Consider the following 20,815-nt stretch of genomic DNA (forward strand, 5'->3'; position numbering starts at 1 on the left):
GTTCCATTTTTTAAACTATTGTCCTTTTCTAAAGTTTAAAAACATAAAAATTACAAGACAACAAAGCAGATACAAATTATGCTCTAATTCAATTTATTAACCTGAATTCATAAAACGTTTCGATCATTGTTAGGTAAAGAGAAAAAATTAACCTGAGCAGCAATAATTTGACAAGAAATTTTGTGAACGCGATGTAGGGTTTTGTAAAATTGACGGAATCTTACTGACTTAAGCTTGCTCTGCTCTAACATTTTCTCTCGCCTTATCAAAAAAGATCAAGATAAGGTAGTCAGATACGACAAAAGCAATTCTAAGAGCCCATTTCTTCTTTAAGAACGAAATCCAAAGTAACTGATTTGTCCATTTCCTAAACGACCTACATAACCATTTTCTGTAATGTGATGTATTAGGTCTATTTCTATGGAACTTTTTCAACCCTGAGCGTAAAACACACATTGTTGGCATTTCGAATTTTCGTTCCTTTTTCTTTTATTGGTACCCAGAAACAGAAGAAAATCAAGATAAATAAATAAAGATACATGAAGAAGTAAAAAGCATGTCGTTTTATGAGCATATGAAGTGTAATTTTCGAGAGAAAAAATAACGATATTGTCGTTGCGGCGGAGACAGAAATAGCACCGTTGTTTTTATTAGAGCCATTTCCAAACAAAGTTAGGCTTAGTTTCTAACAGTTGTTTTGTTCTTTATTGGTATCCTGGTTATAGATCACAAAATCTAATTCTTAAACTAACTTAGCTAATGATTTTATTGCAAGTTTAAACGCGTAATTTGACTGGAGAAGAGTAGTAACTTTGGTTAAAAATATTTTTGGCAACAAATCCACATCTTCTTTAACCCATTCCTTCTGGAGATTTTAGTTAGACAGCACATTAGCCACCGCAATAACAAACACATATACTTTAGCTCTAACTTATTGAAAGAACAGAGGTTTCTAAAACTCCGTGGATTTTTAGCAGCAAATACTTTTATATTTCGAATAATATAGTATTTTTGAAATAAGTGGTTAGAAAATTCCTCTCATTTTTGGCGATTTGAAAATAAACGAATCTATACGTAAATAAACTAAGAACCAATTGCATATAAGTAAGCAAAAGTGACTGTAACCCTAAGACGACGTCATTGAAAGCGAAGACAGCAAAATTTATCATGGTAACCAGAAATGGGTTATCAGCAAAACTGGAAGAATTTTTTTGCAAAATTAAAGAAGGAAAAAAAAAGTCATTTTTTAAAGATAACACATTAAGTCAAAAAGACCAAAAACAATCTAATTATTTACTGTTAAAAGTTTTGTTTCACGTTGATTCATGATGTTATTTCTTCAATCATAATACGCTGCCATGTTATCGATTAATTCGTAAGTTTTAGATACAATTAGAGTCAAGTTAATCGTATCCCTTCACGCTGGTTGTTTCTTGTCTCAAATTTCTTAAATCCCTAAAATATATATTGACAATAACTTAAATCATTTGAACAACATCAATTCATTGAACGCGTTTATCAAAACTATTATCAGAATTTCATGAAACGTGAGAAAACTAGCGTTAAAATTTAAGATACTGTTAATAATTAACACAAACAAAAAATATTTTTAGATGCTTAGACATTTTTGGATGCTCAGGATATCATTGTTAAGTAAATAACTAATAGAATCCGAATTACTTCATGACTAAAGAACATCAAAGGCTTTAATACAGCTATAATTGTTTATAATTACATTTTATTGTATGTTAATGTCATTAATGAATGACGATTTTATTGAAATGTCCAAATTAAAATGAATTATAAAAATATAATTTCAATCAGTTCATGTATATTTTTTTTATTATTTAACTCATTAATACTCCAAGCGACAAAATAGATTACATACACAATAGACCAGAAAATTGTATGACAATCCTACGAAAGGTTGCACTGATTCTGAAGTATCTATTTTCCTGCAAAAAACTTTCCAATTCTTTGTTTTAATCATTAAAAAGGAAAAAAATAGCCGCGGCAACTCTTAAAAGGATAGGCTTTTGCGTGTATAGCTCCACTCCATCTACGAGCAAGCGAATAAATCCTGACGCCCTACCCCCTCGTACCAAATTGCAAATCGTAGGGCGTCAAAAAGAGCCCCCTTTTTCTTTCAGTTCCAAAGAATCAAGAACATTACTCACCATCCCTGTTCTCTTTCTTTTTTCTTTTTTTTTTATCCATCTCTTCTTACGAAAGATTTACAGGGTTGGCCTGCCTCCCCCTACTACGAAGAAAGCCGATTCAAAATGTCCCTTTTGTAGAAGCCGCTATTTTTCCCCTTCTTATGCATGCTTAATTATCGGCGTTGTCCTTTAGCCTACCCTAATACTCACTCACAACGTTCGATCTTTTGTTCTAATGTTCTTTTATTTTTATGGAACAATGTTTTGGTATGTATTTATTCTGAGGATTAAGAGGGAGTCATCGTGATTCAGGCCCGAAAAAAAAAAGCCTCCGATCACCCCTGTGATTGGTTAATGCAGTAAAATAATTACTCTGTCCTTGCAATAATGTGGCGATTTGTAGTCTTGTGTATGTTTAACGGTCACAGTGAATGTACACACTCAAGGCGTCATTTTCTTCGATCTTTAGTATTTTATGGGGGTTGAGCATCTGGTGTTTTTCTCACTGAAGGTGTGTTGGCTCAATAATTCGGGAAGTTTTGATGGGATTCGGTCTCGTGTTTCATATGTTTGGTAAGGTAATTAAGGTTCTGTTTTTGATGGCTTCTCAAAACTTTTACAATCTAGAGTTGTTTTGACTGGCGCATAAGATTAATTCTTATTTTATATCTCTTCGTTTGTATTATTTTTCCGTCCTATTTGGATATGTTTTCCTAGATCCAGCTGTTGTTATCATTTAATTTATTAATAATATTTAGAGGGCTTTGACAATTTTATAATTCGAAACTGCAGTTAAATACCGAAATTAAAATCATAATTTAAATTTAATATTAACGTAAATCTTATTGTATATATAATTCGGCGAATTTGAAAAAAGGCATTCGTGTCAACATTTTAACGATTTTATTTTATTAAAAACAATTTTTTTTAGTTCTTTATTTACAATTTCAAATAATCTTTGTTTCAACAGGGTGCGTAGCTAAATTATTCAACAAAAAATATGCACCTTTTAAGCATTTTTCAAGCACTCAAGAGATATTTTTTAGCACTTTAAAAAAATATCATAATTGGGCAAGGTTGGAAAGTTTTTTACAATTGACTGTTTTATCTTGTTTTAACCGTCATGCAAAAAAAAAAAAAAAAAAAAAAAAAAGTTTTGAATCAAGTAAAACGAATGGCTACGGACTGACAATACGCCGAAATAGATTGTGGTTGAATGAATTGTGAAAACGTTGAATAGAACAATGTGAACTGTGTCTTTTTGCATAATTTGCAGCGAAAATCAGCATGGTACACGAAAAATCTCATTTTGAAAAAGGGAAAATTAAGCACTTTTTAAAAACACCCAACGAAAAAAGCACCTTTAAGGGCTTTTAAAAAACGAAAATCGAAAGTAAGCACGTTTAAGCACTTTTTAAAAACGCTACGCACCCTATTCAATTACTTCTTAATATTCTTCTGGTTTACTTCTTATTCTTACAAATATAAAATACGTTTTTTCATAAAGAATGTTCAACCGCAAACAAATATTTATAAGAAAAGTAAATAGAATAATTTATTGAAATATTTTATTTGCATAGAGTTAGTGATGGTAAACCAGAAAAAAAAGTAAACTTCTCACTTTTACTTTCGTTGAATAAACTAAATAAATGAGAAAAACAGCTAAAAAGTTTCAACCATGTTTTTTTTTTTTTTTTCCCCGAATTTTTTTCTTTAGTATATACTTCCATGTGATTACATACGAAAAATCCTTTTGTGAATTCTCCAAAAATAGTGAAATAACAGCGGTTATTTTCGCTTAGAAATATTTGGAGGGTGCCTGTTTTTTTTTATGCCTCTTTTTTTTCATTCTTTTTATTCTTTTCCAAATGCACAAGACGTGTTATATATACATTCTTAAGGAAAATATGAACGAAACAAAATAGAAAATGGAAATATTATATAGTTTCCTGAACGAAATAAGAAAAGAGAAGACAAAATGGCCAAAAAATGAAAAATACTACTAGAATATTTCCTGAAAGAAAACTTTCTGCGCAGTACAAGAGGGAAATTTCAAAGGCATTGTATTGCAGGAAAAAAAAGTTCTATTATTCGATCAGCTGAACCTCGTTTTTTTTCTTCTTTTTCTTCGGATAATTCATTTTCAATCTCAGGTTTCGATTTTGAGAGAATGAAACTTTGAACTGTAATTGCGTGCTGAAAGATTACATGTAAGAGTTAACAGAAGAATTCTTTTCTTCGCTTGCTTACTGAAATACGAAGTTTTCGTTTTCGAAAAAAGCGAACGATTGTAAACTTCAAATAGCGTCGTTTATAGTCAGGGCTTTTGGTTTGAAAAGTTCCTGAACTTCACAACTCAAAATTTAATATTAATGTAGACCGTTTGTTTATTAAATCATTTTTAAATTTTTTTGGATTTATTTTCATATTTTAACGCCTGAGAGGGGTGTCAAATTTAGAAAAAAGAGTTACGAAACTTAGAACTATAATTGCTTACTGAAAGATTACCCGTTATTTAAGACTTGAAAACTTAAATTAGAAGTTTCCGTTTTCGAAAAGGGAACAGTTAAAAATTTTCAATAGCATCGCGTCTGAACAGAGGTTCTGGTTTAAGAAGTTCAAGAACTTCTGAAAAACTAAAAAATTTATATTTGAGTGCATGCAATTATAATTAAATAATTCTTACATATTTTTATATTTTCAATTCCAATCCCACGCTTCGATTCTAAAAGAAATATAATTTGAGACTATAATTGCGTATTGATAGAATACTTCTTGGTAAATCTAGTTTAGATGGCCATAGAGAAGAAGTGGCCTGTGCAATAATATATATATATATATATATATATATATATATATATATATATATATATATATATATATATATATATATATATATATATATATATATATATATATATATATATATTGCATCAGGTGCAGTTTCACAGGAAGCAGTTAACTTGTTTATCAATTAGGGGTCAAATGTTTTTAGTGCATTTAGTATTCTGTTGCGTAGGTTATATTTTTTTTTCAACTAGTTAAACATTCAAAGAATATGTATAATCCAATCTTTGCTCCAGAGAAAAAAAGCAGTGGAATATTATATTGGAGTGACGCTATAAATTCGGTGGTCATCTCATCATGAACTTTAGGAGAGGCGGCCACTTTTCATTGATACTTATTGACGTATCAAAAATCTGATGAATTTTAGTAAATTAGTTTTTAAAACCACGCTTAATATCTCGAAAGAAAGAAATGTAGTAATCCCTGGGTTCGTTAATAATATCTAAATCTAGAGTCTTCTCATCAACGTTAGGAGAGATGGTCACATGAAATTGAGGAGAGATATGGCCACTTTTCATTAATGCTTATTGCCGTATCAAGTACCGTAGGGTCCTTAAAAAATTTAAATTGGTAGAAAAAGTAAGAAAATAGGATGTATTTTAGTAAATTAGTTTTCACCACCATGTTTAATATCTCTAAATAAATCTAGTTACTAAATCTTTGGGTTCGTTAATGGTTTCGTAGACTATAAATTTATAAACAAATATGCTTACTAAACAATTTTATTTTGGTTAAAAAAATTTAAAAATTTTAATTAAAATTTTATTAAAATTTTAAATTTATTAAATTATATTTTTTTTTCACACAATAAGTTTTATTTATTATGGAGATATTGGAAAAACACTAAGTAAAAAATAAATACAATATAAAAAAAATCAAAATACAAATGGCAATAGTTAACGTCATATTAAATTTTTTTCTTATTAAATTTAACAAATTTGAGCGTTAATGTGAGTATCCTGGGTTATTCGCGTTTCCTATGTTAACTTTTTTTTTTCTCAATGAATGCACAATGAACATAAAAAAAACCTTTCTTTGAGTAAAAAAGGAAACAATAAAAGGTGTTTTATGAATCCTCGGATTCCTGGAAATCAGTATTTTTCTTTCCTGAGATCCTGGGATGCAGTAAATCTAAAGAAAGCTCGGTAATACAAAATGCATCACTGACACTTATTTTCAGTGTAAAGGAATAAAATACCCACTGGAGCAAGGAAAAAAGCTTTACAAAACTGGAAATATCACCTCCAACAAGGTTTTTTTCTTTTCTTTAGGGCACGCAGGGGTTTGTAAATCGTGCAGCTAAAGAATGTGGAAGTCAAGGAATTAGAAAATAATGTAGATGTTTTCCACTTCTGTCTTCTGGGAAATGGTTGGGATGTTTTAAATATTTTTTTTAAATTTCTTATTTCACTTCATCAGTAATTAATTAAATATTTAAAAAAAGAATTTCGAATCGGAATTATTTGATTGTTAAATTTATTCCAATTTTTTTAAAAACCCGCTGTTTCTATTTATTATTCTGCTTGAAAAAAAATTTTTAATATTGGCATTCTCTTAGTGTAATAAGAAATTTTTAAGAAGTATATTTAACTGTAAGCAATTAATCTACAAAGAACCCTGTCAAGTTGACCACCTAAGTAAGTTGACCTCTTTACCAAGAACCGGATTTATCCTACATAGGAATAATCCCCAAGACCGCTAAGACCCACCAAGTACATCTGTGGAAGTTATGTGGTCTGTCGATGAGCAGTACCATGGACACAGGATCAGGGGAAAATTTCCTTCCCCTTCCAAGCTATGTCTAAATTGCGTAAGTGGCCTCACGAATGAGTGATACTGCCATCTATCCGTGGGGTTCTAAGCTAACACGTTCTTTCACCCTTGCGGTGCTTTCTTGGAAAACAAAAGGCGCACCTTCCTGACTGAATTTAGAAAATGCCAATGGCTGACTAGCTCGACGAATTCAAGTGTCATTAGAAACACAATATAATAAGTATCTCGTATGATCACTAACAAAATATACATATTTGCTTGTTGTTTTTTTTAAAATTAATCAGTGGTTAATATTTAAGTTTTTTAACAAACTTTAATTCATTCTGGGCCTTAATCTCGGTTTTTAAGTTCAGTAAAACTTGAAATCATGTTAAAAATAATTATCTTTATCTTTTTTTCTTTTTTGTAGAATATTAGAAATGCATTGATAACAAATTATAAAAATAACACAAGATAACGAAAGATAAAAGAAATAAAAACAATAACTCGTTCATTTTAATGAGATCACTACCAAAGTTGACCAAAAATGCACACACAGGATGTGGTCAACTTACCCATGTTTCATTGCATTAGATTTCAAGTTCCGATCCGTATGCCTTATTGGTATTTTGAAACTTAGTTTGAAATTGTTTTTTCAAGGTAGGAAAAAATAATAATTTTTATGGTATAAAATATTGAGTTTTTATTTTATTAATTTGAAAAAATATATAAACAACAGGAAACCGAAATATTTGTTTCGGTTTTCAAAAAATTAATATCCGCCTTTCATTCCAAACATGAGAATCCCTTTTTCATTTATTGAATGTTCGAATAATTTTAGTTTTTCTCGAGGCGCAGAATTCAATAAAATAAAAAAAAAGAGTTATTTTGTTTGTATCTATTAATAATAAAAATAAAAATTCGTTCTGTGCTCAAGTACTTTCGGATAAATATTCAATTACTTTTCGACATTTCCGTCTTGTTGAAATTCCGGAAAATTCCAAAAAAAAATGTCCTTCTCTGCTTTCCCGTATTATTGTTCATATGTAAAGGAAACTAGTCTCCAAGTTTCCTTTCTCGCAAAATAGTAAAAGAAAATTTATCTTAGAAAGGATTTTCCTTTGCACTTTTGTTTCGAAGGTATATTGAGAAAAAAAAATATATGTGATATCAGAAAACAGGGTTGAATAAATTAGTTTTACGTCTACATTTATTTTGATACGCGGTAGCTAAAAAATAGGGCATTGTAGGTATTATTAAAATTTATTCAATTAAATGTGTCTATGTACAAGCATTAAAAGAGTATCAACTCTCTAATATGTCATTATTTTAGAGAAAGAAGTTTCGAAGTTGTACGTGATATCAGAAAACAGTGTCGAATAAATAAGTTTTACGTTTACTTGTATTTTAATAGGGATAGCCAAAAAATAGGGCATTGAAGGTATAAATTTAATTTAATGTACGCACGTACATACATTAAAAGCGTATCAATTCTATAATATATTATTATATTAAAAAAAGTTTCGAAGTTACATTTAAAAAAATATCTGTGATCAGAAAGCAATGTCGAATAAATTAGTCTTACAAAGAAATAACATGCCAATCAAGAAAAAATAACCGGACATTAAAATATGCGTTCAAAAGCTTGAAAGTACTCTATTATTGTTCAACTTGACTCAATAGCAATTTTTTTCCCATATCTGTGTATACTTATAAGAATAGCAGCAAAATAAAATTATTAAAAAATTGCTAACATCAAATCGTGTTGGGTCTGTGATAAGCCATTAATAAGAGTTGTAAAAATTTTTTAAAAAAGTCACTCAAAGACAATATGTGTAATCATTATTTTGATTCGTGTAAGTTTAGACAAAAAAAGAAAAAAAAATGCGTCACTTTAAAATATTCTGCTTTTGCGTTTCACTGTTTAAGGAAGGGAAAAAAAATCAAATCTTGCGTGTATAACATCTCCAGTCAATGAAAAATAACGTCCGGGCATTAAAATATACGTTCAAAAGCTCGTAAGTACCCTATAACTGTTCAGTCATTTTAACTTGAGTTACTAACATTTTTTTGCTTTTCATTTTTTGCGTTCACGTATGAAGCAAAGAAGGCAATTTGTGATAAAAGCTTTCTGTTCATACATAATTCATTCTGCTATAGTTTTTAACCAGGAGAACATCCTGTTTCGAGTTGTGCTTGTTCCTTCGAACATTTCAGGGGTGGTTCGAGAGAAAATGAAAAGAAACAAAAAAATTCACTTTTACGACTCTTTTACTTTCAGCCAGGATTTGAATTTTGCGTGCATTTCGGGAAAATTGGATGGATTTTCCCCTGCTTTTTCTCTATTTTTCCCCATCTTGATTGTGAAAGCGTTGAGCCTAATTTTTTACGTCAACTGAAAGTGAAATTTTGTGTTTCAAACGTGGAAGTATCTATTTTTAGCAGTTTTTAAAGTGTGAATAAGTAGAGACTATGTATATAAACTAGGCTTAATGAGTGTTCGAATTGTGAGGAAAAAAATTTTAACATTTTTTTAAATTCTTTTAAAGTGTGTTATAGTTTGCAAAAGTGCATTGACTACGTATTCAATTATTATTTTTTTGCAATTCATTTTCTTAAATAATTATTACTGCTTAATTTTAAATAAAACTCAATTTTTTTTTCTTGAAATATTCATTTTTATTAAACAAATGGAATTTAAATAAAAATTAAATAAATATAAGAAATTAAAGGAATGGTAAATAAATGTACTAAAAATTTTTTTATGTAGGATTAAAGGATTGAATTTAAAGTAAAAAGAATTCAAAACGCGCCAATTAGTATTCACGAAATTCCTTATAAAATTAGTAATATTTAGTAAAAATATTTAAATAGATAAAATTTTCTGGCTAAAACAAACTACATGTGGGGAAAAGGAGTGTTCTTCTTACATATTTTTTTATCCTCCCATAACTGACACGACTATTTTTGCAATGATAGTAAGCAATGAATAACATAATAAATAACAAAATGAATAACATAATAAATATTAGTAGCAAAGAGAAATCGTAATACTTACATTTATGTATATCACAGGCATGTTAAGTTGAACCCTATACGGTCCCATCACATCACACCAATTTTACAGAATTCGTAATCGAGGATCTTCGGAGCGAGGAAGTTTTAAAATCCTTGCAACTGACACTGTCTTTGTGAAGTCTAGCTTCAGGCATTGCAAACCGAAGCTTTTCCCAAAACCTCCTATCACCCCAATGAACTAGCGTAGCAGATCTCAAGCAGATCCGGACATCCGGTTCCAGCTGCTTGAAACTGATTTTGTCCAGAAGAACCACAATGACTCGATGACGCCGGTTAATCTGAGTCTCATGGTGTGCAGCTTTCAACTCGTATATGCACCATTCACTCTTCAGATATTGCTCAGATATTACAGCAACCGTACAGCGGCTGCACTCAATTGCTTCCGAAATGGCTTCAGCAACGTACTCAGCCATCGGTAAATCTCTGTATCGTAAACACAGTCTGTGCGGATAAGTACCATCTTCAAGCTCAGGAGCAAGCATTTGTGACACAAAAGCTTCATCTTTCTTGCAATAGGACAAAAATGCGTCGAATAGTTTTTCATTCTCAGCGGGGTAGTTATTCCGCTGAAATAATCGTATACCGTAACGGCTGTAAAACCATATTTTCATCTCACTGTTGTAGATGAAGAATAGAATCAAACAGAAGACTAGTAGAATAAATAGGGATGGGGCTAAAATCATGACAGGTATGTAATCACCCGAAAATTCAGCTTTGTAATAGGTTAAAGCACTGTGATTGGAACAAGCGGTGGAATTGAATTCCGTCACATACAAGCCAGCCGAATGGTTCTTGTAGCATCTCACATCTTCACGATCTAGTACGAAAGATCCAGAAACTAGGAGCCAGTCCTGGAAATTTCCTAAATAGTCGCAAGAGCACGTCCAACTATTGTGCCCAAGCTGCACTTGAGAAAGACGATGATTGAAGTTGAGATTCCATACCTGAAAATCAACAAGATTGTTGTGATCCAGGTATAGAACTTTTAAGAATTTCATGTGTGTAAAACTGGAATTATTGATGACTGACAAACGGTTATAGGACAGATACAATTCTTGCAATTTTGTGAGATTAAGGAATTCATGACCTTGGATGACCGATATGTAATTGTGTTCCAGATGCAGGGACTGCAAATTTTGTAATCCGTTAAACGTTCTATTTCGAATCGCATGTATATTGCTGCCATTCATGTGAAGCACTTTCATGTTCTTACGTCCGATAAAAGAATGACTGCCAACTTGGCTCATGTCATTTCCATCCAAATACAAATCCGTCACATCCATGGGGATTCGAGCTGGAACGCGGGAGTACCTTCTGGAACTACAATCAACAATATTAGTATTCCAAGTTTGATCAGAATAACAAGTGCAATTTTCAGGGCAAACCATCTCACAATCACAAGCATCGAATTCACAGCAGTGGCAGAGGGCGAAACAATGGCTTCTGTATTTGCATAAGAATTCATTCGACTTGGCTTTTGTAATCGGAATCAAAACATTTTGACGTGGAAACGTCATGTAGCACAAAACATCATCTAAATCGGCGATATGGGGGTACTGCCTCATTTCATCCAGATTATTTATGCGCTGCAGCCATTCCATGGTGCAGTCGCAATGCAGGGGATTTTCCGATAAATAAAATACGGGCAACATTTTCTGAATCGGAACACTTCGTAGTCGCAAAGCATTGATATCTAAGTTTTGAATATTATTATTACGTAGATCCATCGAAGACAAGTTGGTTTTGCTCATAAATGTGAAAGAATTTATTATGTTCAAAGAATTGTTTCGCAAAGAAGCTATTTCCAAAGCATTTGGAAAAGAAGCTGCGTTAATTTCTTGTATTCTATTAAAAGAAGCATCCATGAATTTGAGTTTAAGAACACTTTCCATTTCAAAATAATTACCGAGGCTGTCAATAAAATTAGAATGCATATCTAATGTAATAAGACCAGTAGGTACCAGTGCATAATCGAACCATGTTATGTTATTTCGAGAGACATTTAGTGACTTTAAACTTTGTAGGTTCATAAATAAACCATTTATGTCAGTTAGAAGATTATCATTTAATTCAATATGTTCCAACTCAATTGCATCATCAAATATACCATGCTCCAAAGATTGTATCCTGTTTTTTGAAAGATCCAGCACACGTAACGAGTATTGGTCACGAAGGGTACCCCGACTTAAATTTCCGATGAAATTGTTCTTCATGTTTAAAGTATGAAGGGTCTTCAAATTTTCTAAAGTATCATTGGTAACATTCGATAAAGAATTCATGGATAAATCTAAATCGTGTAGAAATTCCATCTTGTTTATAGCGATTGGGAATGAAGTCAAACTGTTGTTTTTTAGGCTTAAGGAATGTAGATGAGTAAGATTCGTGAATGCATCCGAATGAATTAGTTCCATGTGGTTATTGGTTAATAATAGCTGTTTCAGATTTAGTAAGCCATAAAATGTTTCAGCCTCGATCAGTCTAAGCTTGTTATTAGTTAAGTCTAGGTCTGTAAGACTTATTAAATGAGACAAAGCTTTTTCCGCTATGTACTCTATGTAATTATCTTTCAGATTTAGAACATGCAAGTTTACAAGAGTCTGAAATGGCGTTCCTTCTATCCTTCTCACTCTGTTGTAACTAAGATTTAGCACATTTAGTTTATTAGGATTCTTGAAGGAGTCTAGAAGGAAATGTAAATCGAAAATAATGTTATGGGACACGTCTAGATGAGAGAGTTGGGACAGGGATCGGAACAAAGCGGAGGGGAAACCAGCTATGGAATTGTTCCGGAGTAATATTTCACGGAGTTCTGTGGAATGGTGGAAAAAGTGTGGATGGAATTCACTTAGTTTGTTATTGGACAGATCAATAAATTGGAGCCTTTGTAGTCCTATCAAAGCATAAGGTGACATTTGAGAAATATGATTGTCACTGAAAGATATATTTCTCAGTCTTCTTAAGGACGAAAGCACTTCATCTGTAAGATATTTCAAGCGGTTGTGGGATAAATCTAACATCTGCAGTTCTGGAATGCAAGGGAACAGCTTGCGTTCCTCCAGGCCAAGAAGTTTTGCATCCTGCAAGCCATTTCCACTGAGATTCAAAAGCTTAAGATTAATAAGGCCACAGAATGGATATTCGGGAAGCATAATGATGTTGTTGTTCGCAAGATCAAGGTTCTCGAGTTCTCGAACTTTCATAAAGGTGGTCGGCCCGATGGTCAAAGTGGTTCGAGTTCCTTCAAGCTTTCCAGTGTGCACCGTTAAGTTCTTAAGTGACGTGAGTCCATATAAAGCATCGTCAGCTAATTCGGAAAAAGAGCAGCGTTCAAACCTCAGAGACTGCAATTGTTTGAGATGCGCTAAGGAACTGTTTGTAAGGCGCCCTTCAACGTATCGATCATCACAGATAATAGTCAACCCAGTTGTGTGAGATGACTGTATAAGGCTCAAGTTCGTACTGTCTATTGAAGTGCCTACGCCGCTCACGTGACAAGTTAATATTACACTTGGCTCTAATGTATTACTTTTCATTGTAGTCCATTGGCAATCACTAGGTGCCATGTAATTCATGGCACATATCCGTTTAAAATGCAAAAGTAGAGTTAGGAAGAGTATTACGACTTTAATTTGGTCCTTCATTTCGACGAAGTGATATGTAGAAGTACTAAACAAAAATCAGCAGCTGAAGCACTTTCTTTCTATAAATATCTTATACAAATTGACTTCCATCAACAGCCCTATATATATAATACTTTTATGTCCAAAGAGAGAAAAAATAGTTTCTCTAAATAGTATATCTAACTTTATTTCTATTTCACAGTAACGAAAAAATATTTCATATCACACTAGAAGAAGACGAGAATCTTTTTTCTTTTGCTTCGCATAAAGTAGGAAAAGAATAATTATCTCGAGTCTTCGAAGTCCCATCAATACTGCACGTAAAAAAATTGTATCGAATACCTCTGCTAAACTAAGATGTAAGGCTTTTCAAAGAAATTTCAGCTGTTTCCAAAAACGAAAAGCTTTTTTCTATCACTTTGCAGGTAAGAAAAAGAAACTTCTAAAAAACTTCTTTTTATCCTATTGTTTCTGAAAGCTCCCAAACTTAATCACCAAATTGGAAGCTACCCTTGAAGAAGATAAAGAAGACCGCTTCAGACAATTGGTGGCCACGGGGATTTAACCAGTTGGTTCCTCTTCCCCGAAGTGTCCGTACAAGAATTCCTTTTTGGACATCTGTCAGCTGAACTAAATACCTCCTCAGATGTCACTTTGGGAGCACATGGACATTTCTGGCTCATTTGCAGCTGGAACTTTCAGGTGAGCATTACATAAGCTTCCCATTAATTTCGAAGATGCTGTAAATCAATTGAGCGAAGAATTCTCGAATACCAGGCCTTATTCGGTCACACACTGCCTACTGGAGTATGAAATGGACCTCGAAATAGAGACAGATGGCTCCCTGGTGGCAAAGTGAAAATTGCCGCTAGAACGGCAAACGACAGGACGATCCTTCTTGACAATAAATCTAAGAAAGAAAGAAAAAAAAAGAAAATGCTTTTAGCATACATGGTATTGTAGAATAGGTAAAAGAAATGGTATTACAAGAGTAATAATTGTAAGGGTAACTATTGCGAAACAATGATTAACCACAGTTTTTTTAAGAAAAAAGATATTGCTTTTAGCATACCAGGCATTGTAGAATAAATAAAAGAAATTGCATTACATGGGTAATAATAGTAACAAAATTGTATTTACCACAAATTTTTAATGATTTCTTTGAACAGTTAAAAATGTATATCAATCACCATCTTAAAATGACGGTAAAAGGTCTTATAGATTTCATTATTTTATGCATATTTTATGGAATATAACCTGGTAGTATTTGAAAATATATTTTAAGTATATAAAATTAAATGTGTTTGCCAATTTCAATACAAAGTTTTTAAATTTTTTTATTTTTTCTCGTAGCTTGTCATTGTTTGAAAAACCCTTGTACTACATACAGAAAGTTTATAGCAATATTATTTATAACTGTTATAAAACGAATAATCCAATGAATATACTTTTAAATGACACAATAATAAAAAAATAAACGCATTTTTCCTTTAGTATAAATGGTAAAAATTTCCATACTTTTCAATCCTATCCTTGTATTGTATATATAGGTTGTGTATATAGGTTGCAACTGTATTATAACTATTAAAAGAGCTCCTAACAAATTTATAACAGTATTTCCCCATATTAAACCACATAAAATGGAATAGCATAATGCCATGTAACTTTTCACTTTTAATGTAATTAGCTTTAGCTAATCAAAAACATAAATCGTATAATGGAACAAAAATATAAATTCACGTATCAATAAAGTAAACAAATGCTCATTATTTGTGAAACAATTAACCATTCTTTTATATGAATCATTTAAAATTTCAAGAACCCTGAAATATTTAAGTTATACATTTACGTGTAAACATTTTAAAAAACATCCCTAAGCGTGAATCTTCAAATTATCCATTAACATAAATTGTTACATTTTCCTAAATATTTGAATGGTTCATAAACATAAATGCACCAATTCTCGGGAAATATTGGATACTTTTTTTTACGATTTTTTAATTAGAAATAATAAAATTAAAAAAAAAGCTCGAGTAATAAGATAATAGCACTGTCATTAGAAACTAAATTTTTATAAGCCTCGCGTCCTTTTTATTTTAACCTTTTCTTGTTTTGGTGGTGGTGCAATTTTCACTTATCTCTGCCACAAGCGGAAACAGTAAGCTGTCTTCTTCCGAAGCCGTAAGCAGTTGGAATAAGGTTTTTCAAATTAAACGTTCTTTTTCGAAAGCTTGAGATTAAAAAGTGGTTTTTTAATCTTTTTGTTTGCCTGAGCGTCTAGGCAATTGTTCGTAGCTTGGCTCGATTCCAAACTGAGTCACAAAAGATTTGATGGAATTTTAACCGCCAACAAATAGTTTCTTTATATAATGAGAGAGACACTTTAATTACTTTACAAGATTCAGGAACGAGATTTCTGCTTTTGTGCGTTCGATTTTGTTCTGTTTGTGTGTTTGGAGACGCGGAGTAAACAAGGTTAAAGAACGGCCATTTACTAGCTACCAGCCTTAATGCTTCGTTACTTTTTCATTTAAATCTTTTCATTCATTATTGCGGAACGAAATAACTCTTATTTCATGAATGAAATTTGTTTTTCTTATATCTTACAATGCTGTAGAATTCTTTTTAAAAAATAGAAAAGATACCACTCGTTATTTATAGCTACAAAACAGTTTCCTGACTTAACAAAGAATGAAACACATATTATTTTCTTAATTAATATAGTTTGAAAAAAAAATCCACAGTTTCCTTGATAATGTATTTCACAAGTTTCACATTTAAACTTTCAATTATTATGTAAAGTTACACATTTAAATTATTAAAAGCTTTTTTTTTCTTTGGAAATTGTAGCAATTTGCGCGTCTTTGCCCTGCTTACTTATAAAAAGAATTAAAACATAGCTAAGTTTAAAAAAGCGTGGGCGACGCTGCTCCACTGCCGTGGCTTCGCCATAGTAGCCCACTGGGTAACGAGGAGAGAGTAGCAGTTCCGGCACTCCTGGCCAATGGGAGGACAATACATCCCAAGTGCCCACCATTAAAAAAAAATTAAAAAAGCAAATAAGAAGTAATATAAAATTTTGAATGTCGCCTAAATAAAATTTAAAAAATATTTGTGTCTATATTTTTATTATACTATCATCATATTAGTTTTATAAAAATAATATTTCTTCAAAGGCTTTAAAAAAACAAGCTGTTTTGGAATGCACATGTGTTCAATATTTTTTTAACCATTGATTGATATTTTTTATTCAATCCATTGGACTCATTCTATTAGGAATTAAAGTTAACATACTCTCCTTGTATCAAGCAAATCAAGATTAACAATCCGCATGTGTTAAAGATTTTAAATCCTAGATAAGTTAATACAATTTAGTCAAACTTAGTGATTAATCAAGGGACTCATCTGTTATGAATCATCATTACGTATATTCTGTTTTAAACGAATCAGGATTGACGATCCACCCGCATTAAAATATTTTAGCCCTAGATTCATCATTAGGTGAAGTTCTGCAAATAATCATTGAATGTATGAAACCTTGGTAAATGTTTGAAGATTGTATCTTAGCATAACAGTATGTCTTTGAAAAACTAGTAACCATTAGTAGCTTTATAACTTTTAGCTCATTTAGATATTTATCCTAATCGAAAATAGTAAATCAATTTTATTCATCAATTATATAAGTCCTTCTATGATTTAAATTCTATCCTGTTGTTGCTGCTTATCCTTCAATGCCTGACGAAGTCAAACAAGGTTCATTAGATCGTTAACTCTAAGGAAATCGAGACCAGAAGGGGGGGGGGGGGAGATAAATATATGTCCTCTCTGGAAAGTCCCAAACAGTCCAGGATGTGTTCGGGAGAAACCTGCTCAGTTTGACATTTGGAGCAGACCTTGAAGATTCTCCTGCCTTCGAAAAACGACAGACATTTTGTGTGAACGCTTGCTAATCTGGAAATTGCGGTTTTAGAAGCTCTGTCACACATGAGGGCGAATATAAAAATTTCATCCTCATATAATGAAGTTTTAAACAAATTTTATGACTTTATAATAACGTTTTGAGAGTTATAGTAGCTTCTGGTTGCTGGTAACTTCCTAAAAATCGAGTATGAAAATTTACTCTTTAATGAAAAACTATATTTAAAATTTGAGTTTCACATTTAGGAATCTAAGATCCCCAAAACTTTTTAAGCCTTGCTTAAAAATAAAAAAAATTACGAATTATAACGATATTCTATTTGGATCTTCTGAAAAAGAGAACGTGTCACCGAATATAGTCAAAAGAATTGCTCACACTTCTACCCCCAAGGAATATAGAATTCGCTAACACTGAAGTCGATTCAATTTCAATAAAAACGGATTCCAAAACTGGACAGAAGGAAGTCATGCTTTGAATGAAATAAAGTCACGTAACGACGTTTCCCCAAGATCTATTTGAAAACTAGAAGGATTGTCTAACTCAAAACTTTGGAATCGAATATTTTTTTTTAGTGTTAAGAATAAGCTTTGGAGAAAGGGTAAGGAACACTCAACAAATCTTATTTCCGTTGAGAAAAAAATCACTCATATTTTTTTTAAGAAAAGGAATAGATTTTAACTGGACATTACCATGATATAACGTATCGATAATCAGTGATAAATTAGATCTGTCACTTTTCAATATTATGCTTTATATCATGCTTATTTATTTTAACGTTTCATGCCATTTTCATAATTAGGAGACACGGGTAAAACATGGACAAAACGCAACAGTAAATAAATGTCATAAACTTAGGGTTACAAAATTAGGTTATAATTCTTTAAGAAAACATTATCTCGAATAACAACAGAGCCTTCCGAACACAGTCATAAGCATTTATATTAAATAATTCAATTACAGTTTCTCCGAACACAAAATTTTACAAGCAAACAAAATTTTAATTAAAGAAAAACACATTTATTTCAATAAAAATATTAACAATAAAAAAATTCCCCACTTTAAAATAGACGAAAAAGCTCCAAGCTACAAAATACTCATTTCTCTTCAACTAACCCCGAAGTTTCTTGCAATTACGAAAATTCCTACTTTGCAACAATTACCACAGCGGCACTTCAATAAAACAAGCAATAAGATTTGTAATAACTTAAATTGAAACAATTGCTTCGTTCAAAGAGACAACTAAATTTTTGCAAAACATTTTTTCTCTCTCTCATTTTTTCATTCCTCAAAACGCTTCTAATTGCCGGCGATAACTGCAATCTAACACTACAATTCTCATAATTTTCCACTGTCGGCGCCCAATAACATTAGAACGCTAAAAAGAATTTTTATATTTTTTATTTTCTTCTTTTCAGTTAAGGATTCGAGCAGAGCTCATTAACGAAAAAGGGGGCACCCGTTATATTTTTCGGTAATTAGTAGTCAGCACAGAGTTTTGTTTATCATTTACCAAGACTGCGGGGTTTACTTGTTGAGTTAGAAGCGATATTTCTCACTAATTACGCAAATTGGAGTGATATAAGTAGTTTTAGGGGAAGCAAGATATGCGAAGGAGCATGAATTATTAGAAATCGGATTAATTATCCAAGGAGAGTACCACCATGGGGAATTAGAAATCACTGGTAGTTAATTTGCCTTTGCTCAAGAAACGTCGGATTTAATTAGACGGATCTCCCAATACTAGACTTGCTTTATAAATGATTGCATTAAAATTATTTGTGCGAGAGAAAAATATCATTAAGAAACAAATAAAATATAGTTTTTAAATGTGACCTTGGATAAAGATGCTTTTTATATATTTATTCAATTTCTTGGAAGATAAAAACTCAGAAAAAATACGAAAATGTTGAAATGAAATAATATGTATCTTATTATAATGTACGATCTTGCTGGTTACCAATAAAAGTGCGAAAAAAAAAAAAGAAGTTTGATTTATTTTAAATCTGTCCAGTCATGTTTTTATTGAAGAATTCAATAAAAGTGACTTTTTGACAAAATCAGTGTAAAAATCAAAAAACTCCAGAACAACCGTTATAAAAATGGCCTAGTTCAAAGAAAAAAAAAACAAAAAAGGGAAAAAAAAGTAAATTAATAAAAATCGCATATTAAAATTGTGACATATAACAAATAAGATTTGTACATACCAATTCCAGACTTGGCTAATTATTTGAATGAGAAAAAAATATTATTAAGAAATAAATTAAGGAAATATGTTTTTAAATATAACCTCAGATAAATCATATGTTTTTATATTTATTCAGTTCAGAAAGATACAATCTCAGAAAAAATCCGAAAATGCTGAAATGAAATATTATTTATCGTATTATTAAATACGATTAATTAATTGTTGGTTTATCAATAAAAATTTTAAAAAAAAGGTTTTATTTATTTTAAATTGATTCGATTATAATGTTTTTATTGAAAAATTGAATGGAAGTGACATATTATGGAATTCGACAAAATCAGTTTTAAAGATCTAAAAACTCCCGAACACTGAAAAATAGTCAGGTTCAAAAACTAAATTGTATCTTAAAATTATGAGATAAAATAAATAAGCTTTGTAGAACCTTAAAATTTGAAGAAAAATCATGCTCATTTAAATTATTTCACATGGTTAATTATTTTTATAAAATTTCCCTTGACATGAATACTTTAGTTATGTTACATTTATATTAGACATATACTTAATTTTGACATTTTAATAACATATTTTCTGATAGATAAATAGGATGTGATATCCGAATTAATTTTAAAATAGTTATTATAACGTTTATAAATAATGTTAAAAAAATTCAGATCAAATAATTCAGAAAAAAAAATTCAGTTAAAATTCAGAACTATACTTATGGTAAAAATTCATAAAAAAATAACCATTCTAAAAACTTTATAGTTAGTAATTCTATAATATTTATTGTAATTATCCTAAAAATAATTATACTTTTTACAATTTAATAATTATTCTAAAAGGAAATTCTAAGAATTTTTATGAAATATAAACAAAAACTAAATAGAATAAAGAATTAATCAGAAGAAATCGAACATAATTAAAAATAAAGATAGTAGGAACTTCAAAGGCACAGCACCTATTTTGAGCAAACACTTTTAAATATATACAGGATATGCATTTTTTTAAATGGAGAAAACATAATTACTGATTCCGTGTAATACGTAATTACGCCATAAATATTACAAAATCTAAAAACATCACACATGAATAAAGATGAAATATACTCAACACATGGTTCTGCTGTCGAACTTTTTTCAACACAATGTATCAATTTTAATAACACATGCTCAGACGATTTCATAAATTCAGAATCGAATACATTAAACATAAATTTTCACCACTTTCTCGCCACAGCCAGACCGAACTGCACAGC

General features: G+C 31.0%; 1 protein-coding gene and 1 long non-coding RNA gene across 5 annotated transcripts in view; one reads left to right on the forward strand and one right to left on the reverse strand.

Annotated features, from left to right (window-relative positions):
- The window catches only part of LOC147808208 (uncharacterized), a 306,815-nt gene that overhangs the window by 52,303 nt on the left and 233,697 nt on the right, over nt 1-20,815 (forward strand). The window lies entirely within an intron of this gene.
- Nucleotides 1-20,815, reverse strand: part of LOC107454132 (toll-like receptor Tollo) — a 201,647-nt gene that overhangs the window by 18,803 nt on the left and 162,029 nt on the right. For all 4 annotated transcript variants that reach the window (XM_087166169.1, XM_087166170.1, XM_087166171.1 and 1 more), the window contains one exon: nt 9,817-14,366. In XM_087166169.1, coding sequence (XP_087022295.1) covers nt 9,869-13,477 — 3,609 coding nt within the window. In that variant the 5' untranslated portion in view covers nt 13,478-14,366 and the 3' untranslated portion in view covers nt 9,817-9,868. The remainder of the gene's footprint in view (nt 1-9,816; nt 14,367-20,815) is intronic.

This window comes from Parasteatoda tepidariorum, chromosome 6 (genome assembly GCF_982258835.1).
Source record: "Parasteatoda tepidariorum strain Cologne lab strain chromosome 6, Ptep-v5.0, whole genome shotgun sequence".
In the NCBI taxonomy this organism is placed as follows: Eukaryota; Metazoa; Arthropoda; class Arachnida; order Araneae; family Theridiidae; genus Parasteatoda; species Parasteatoda tepidariorum.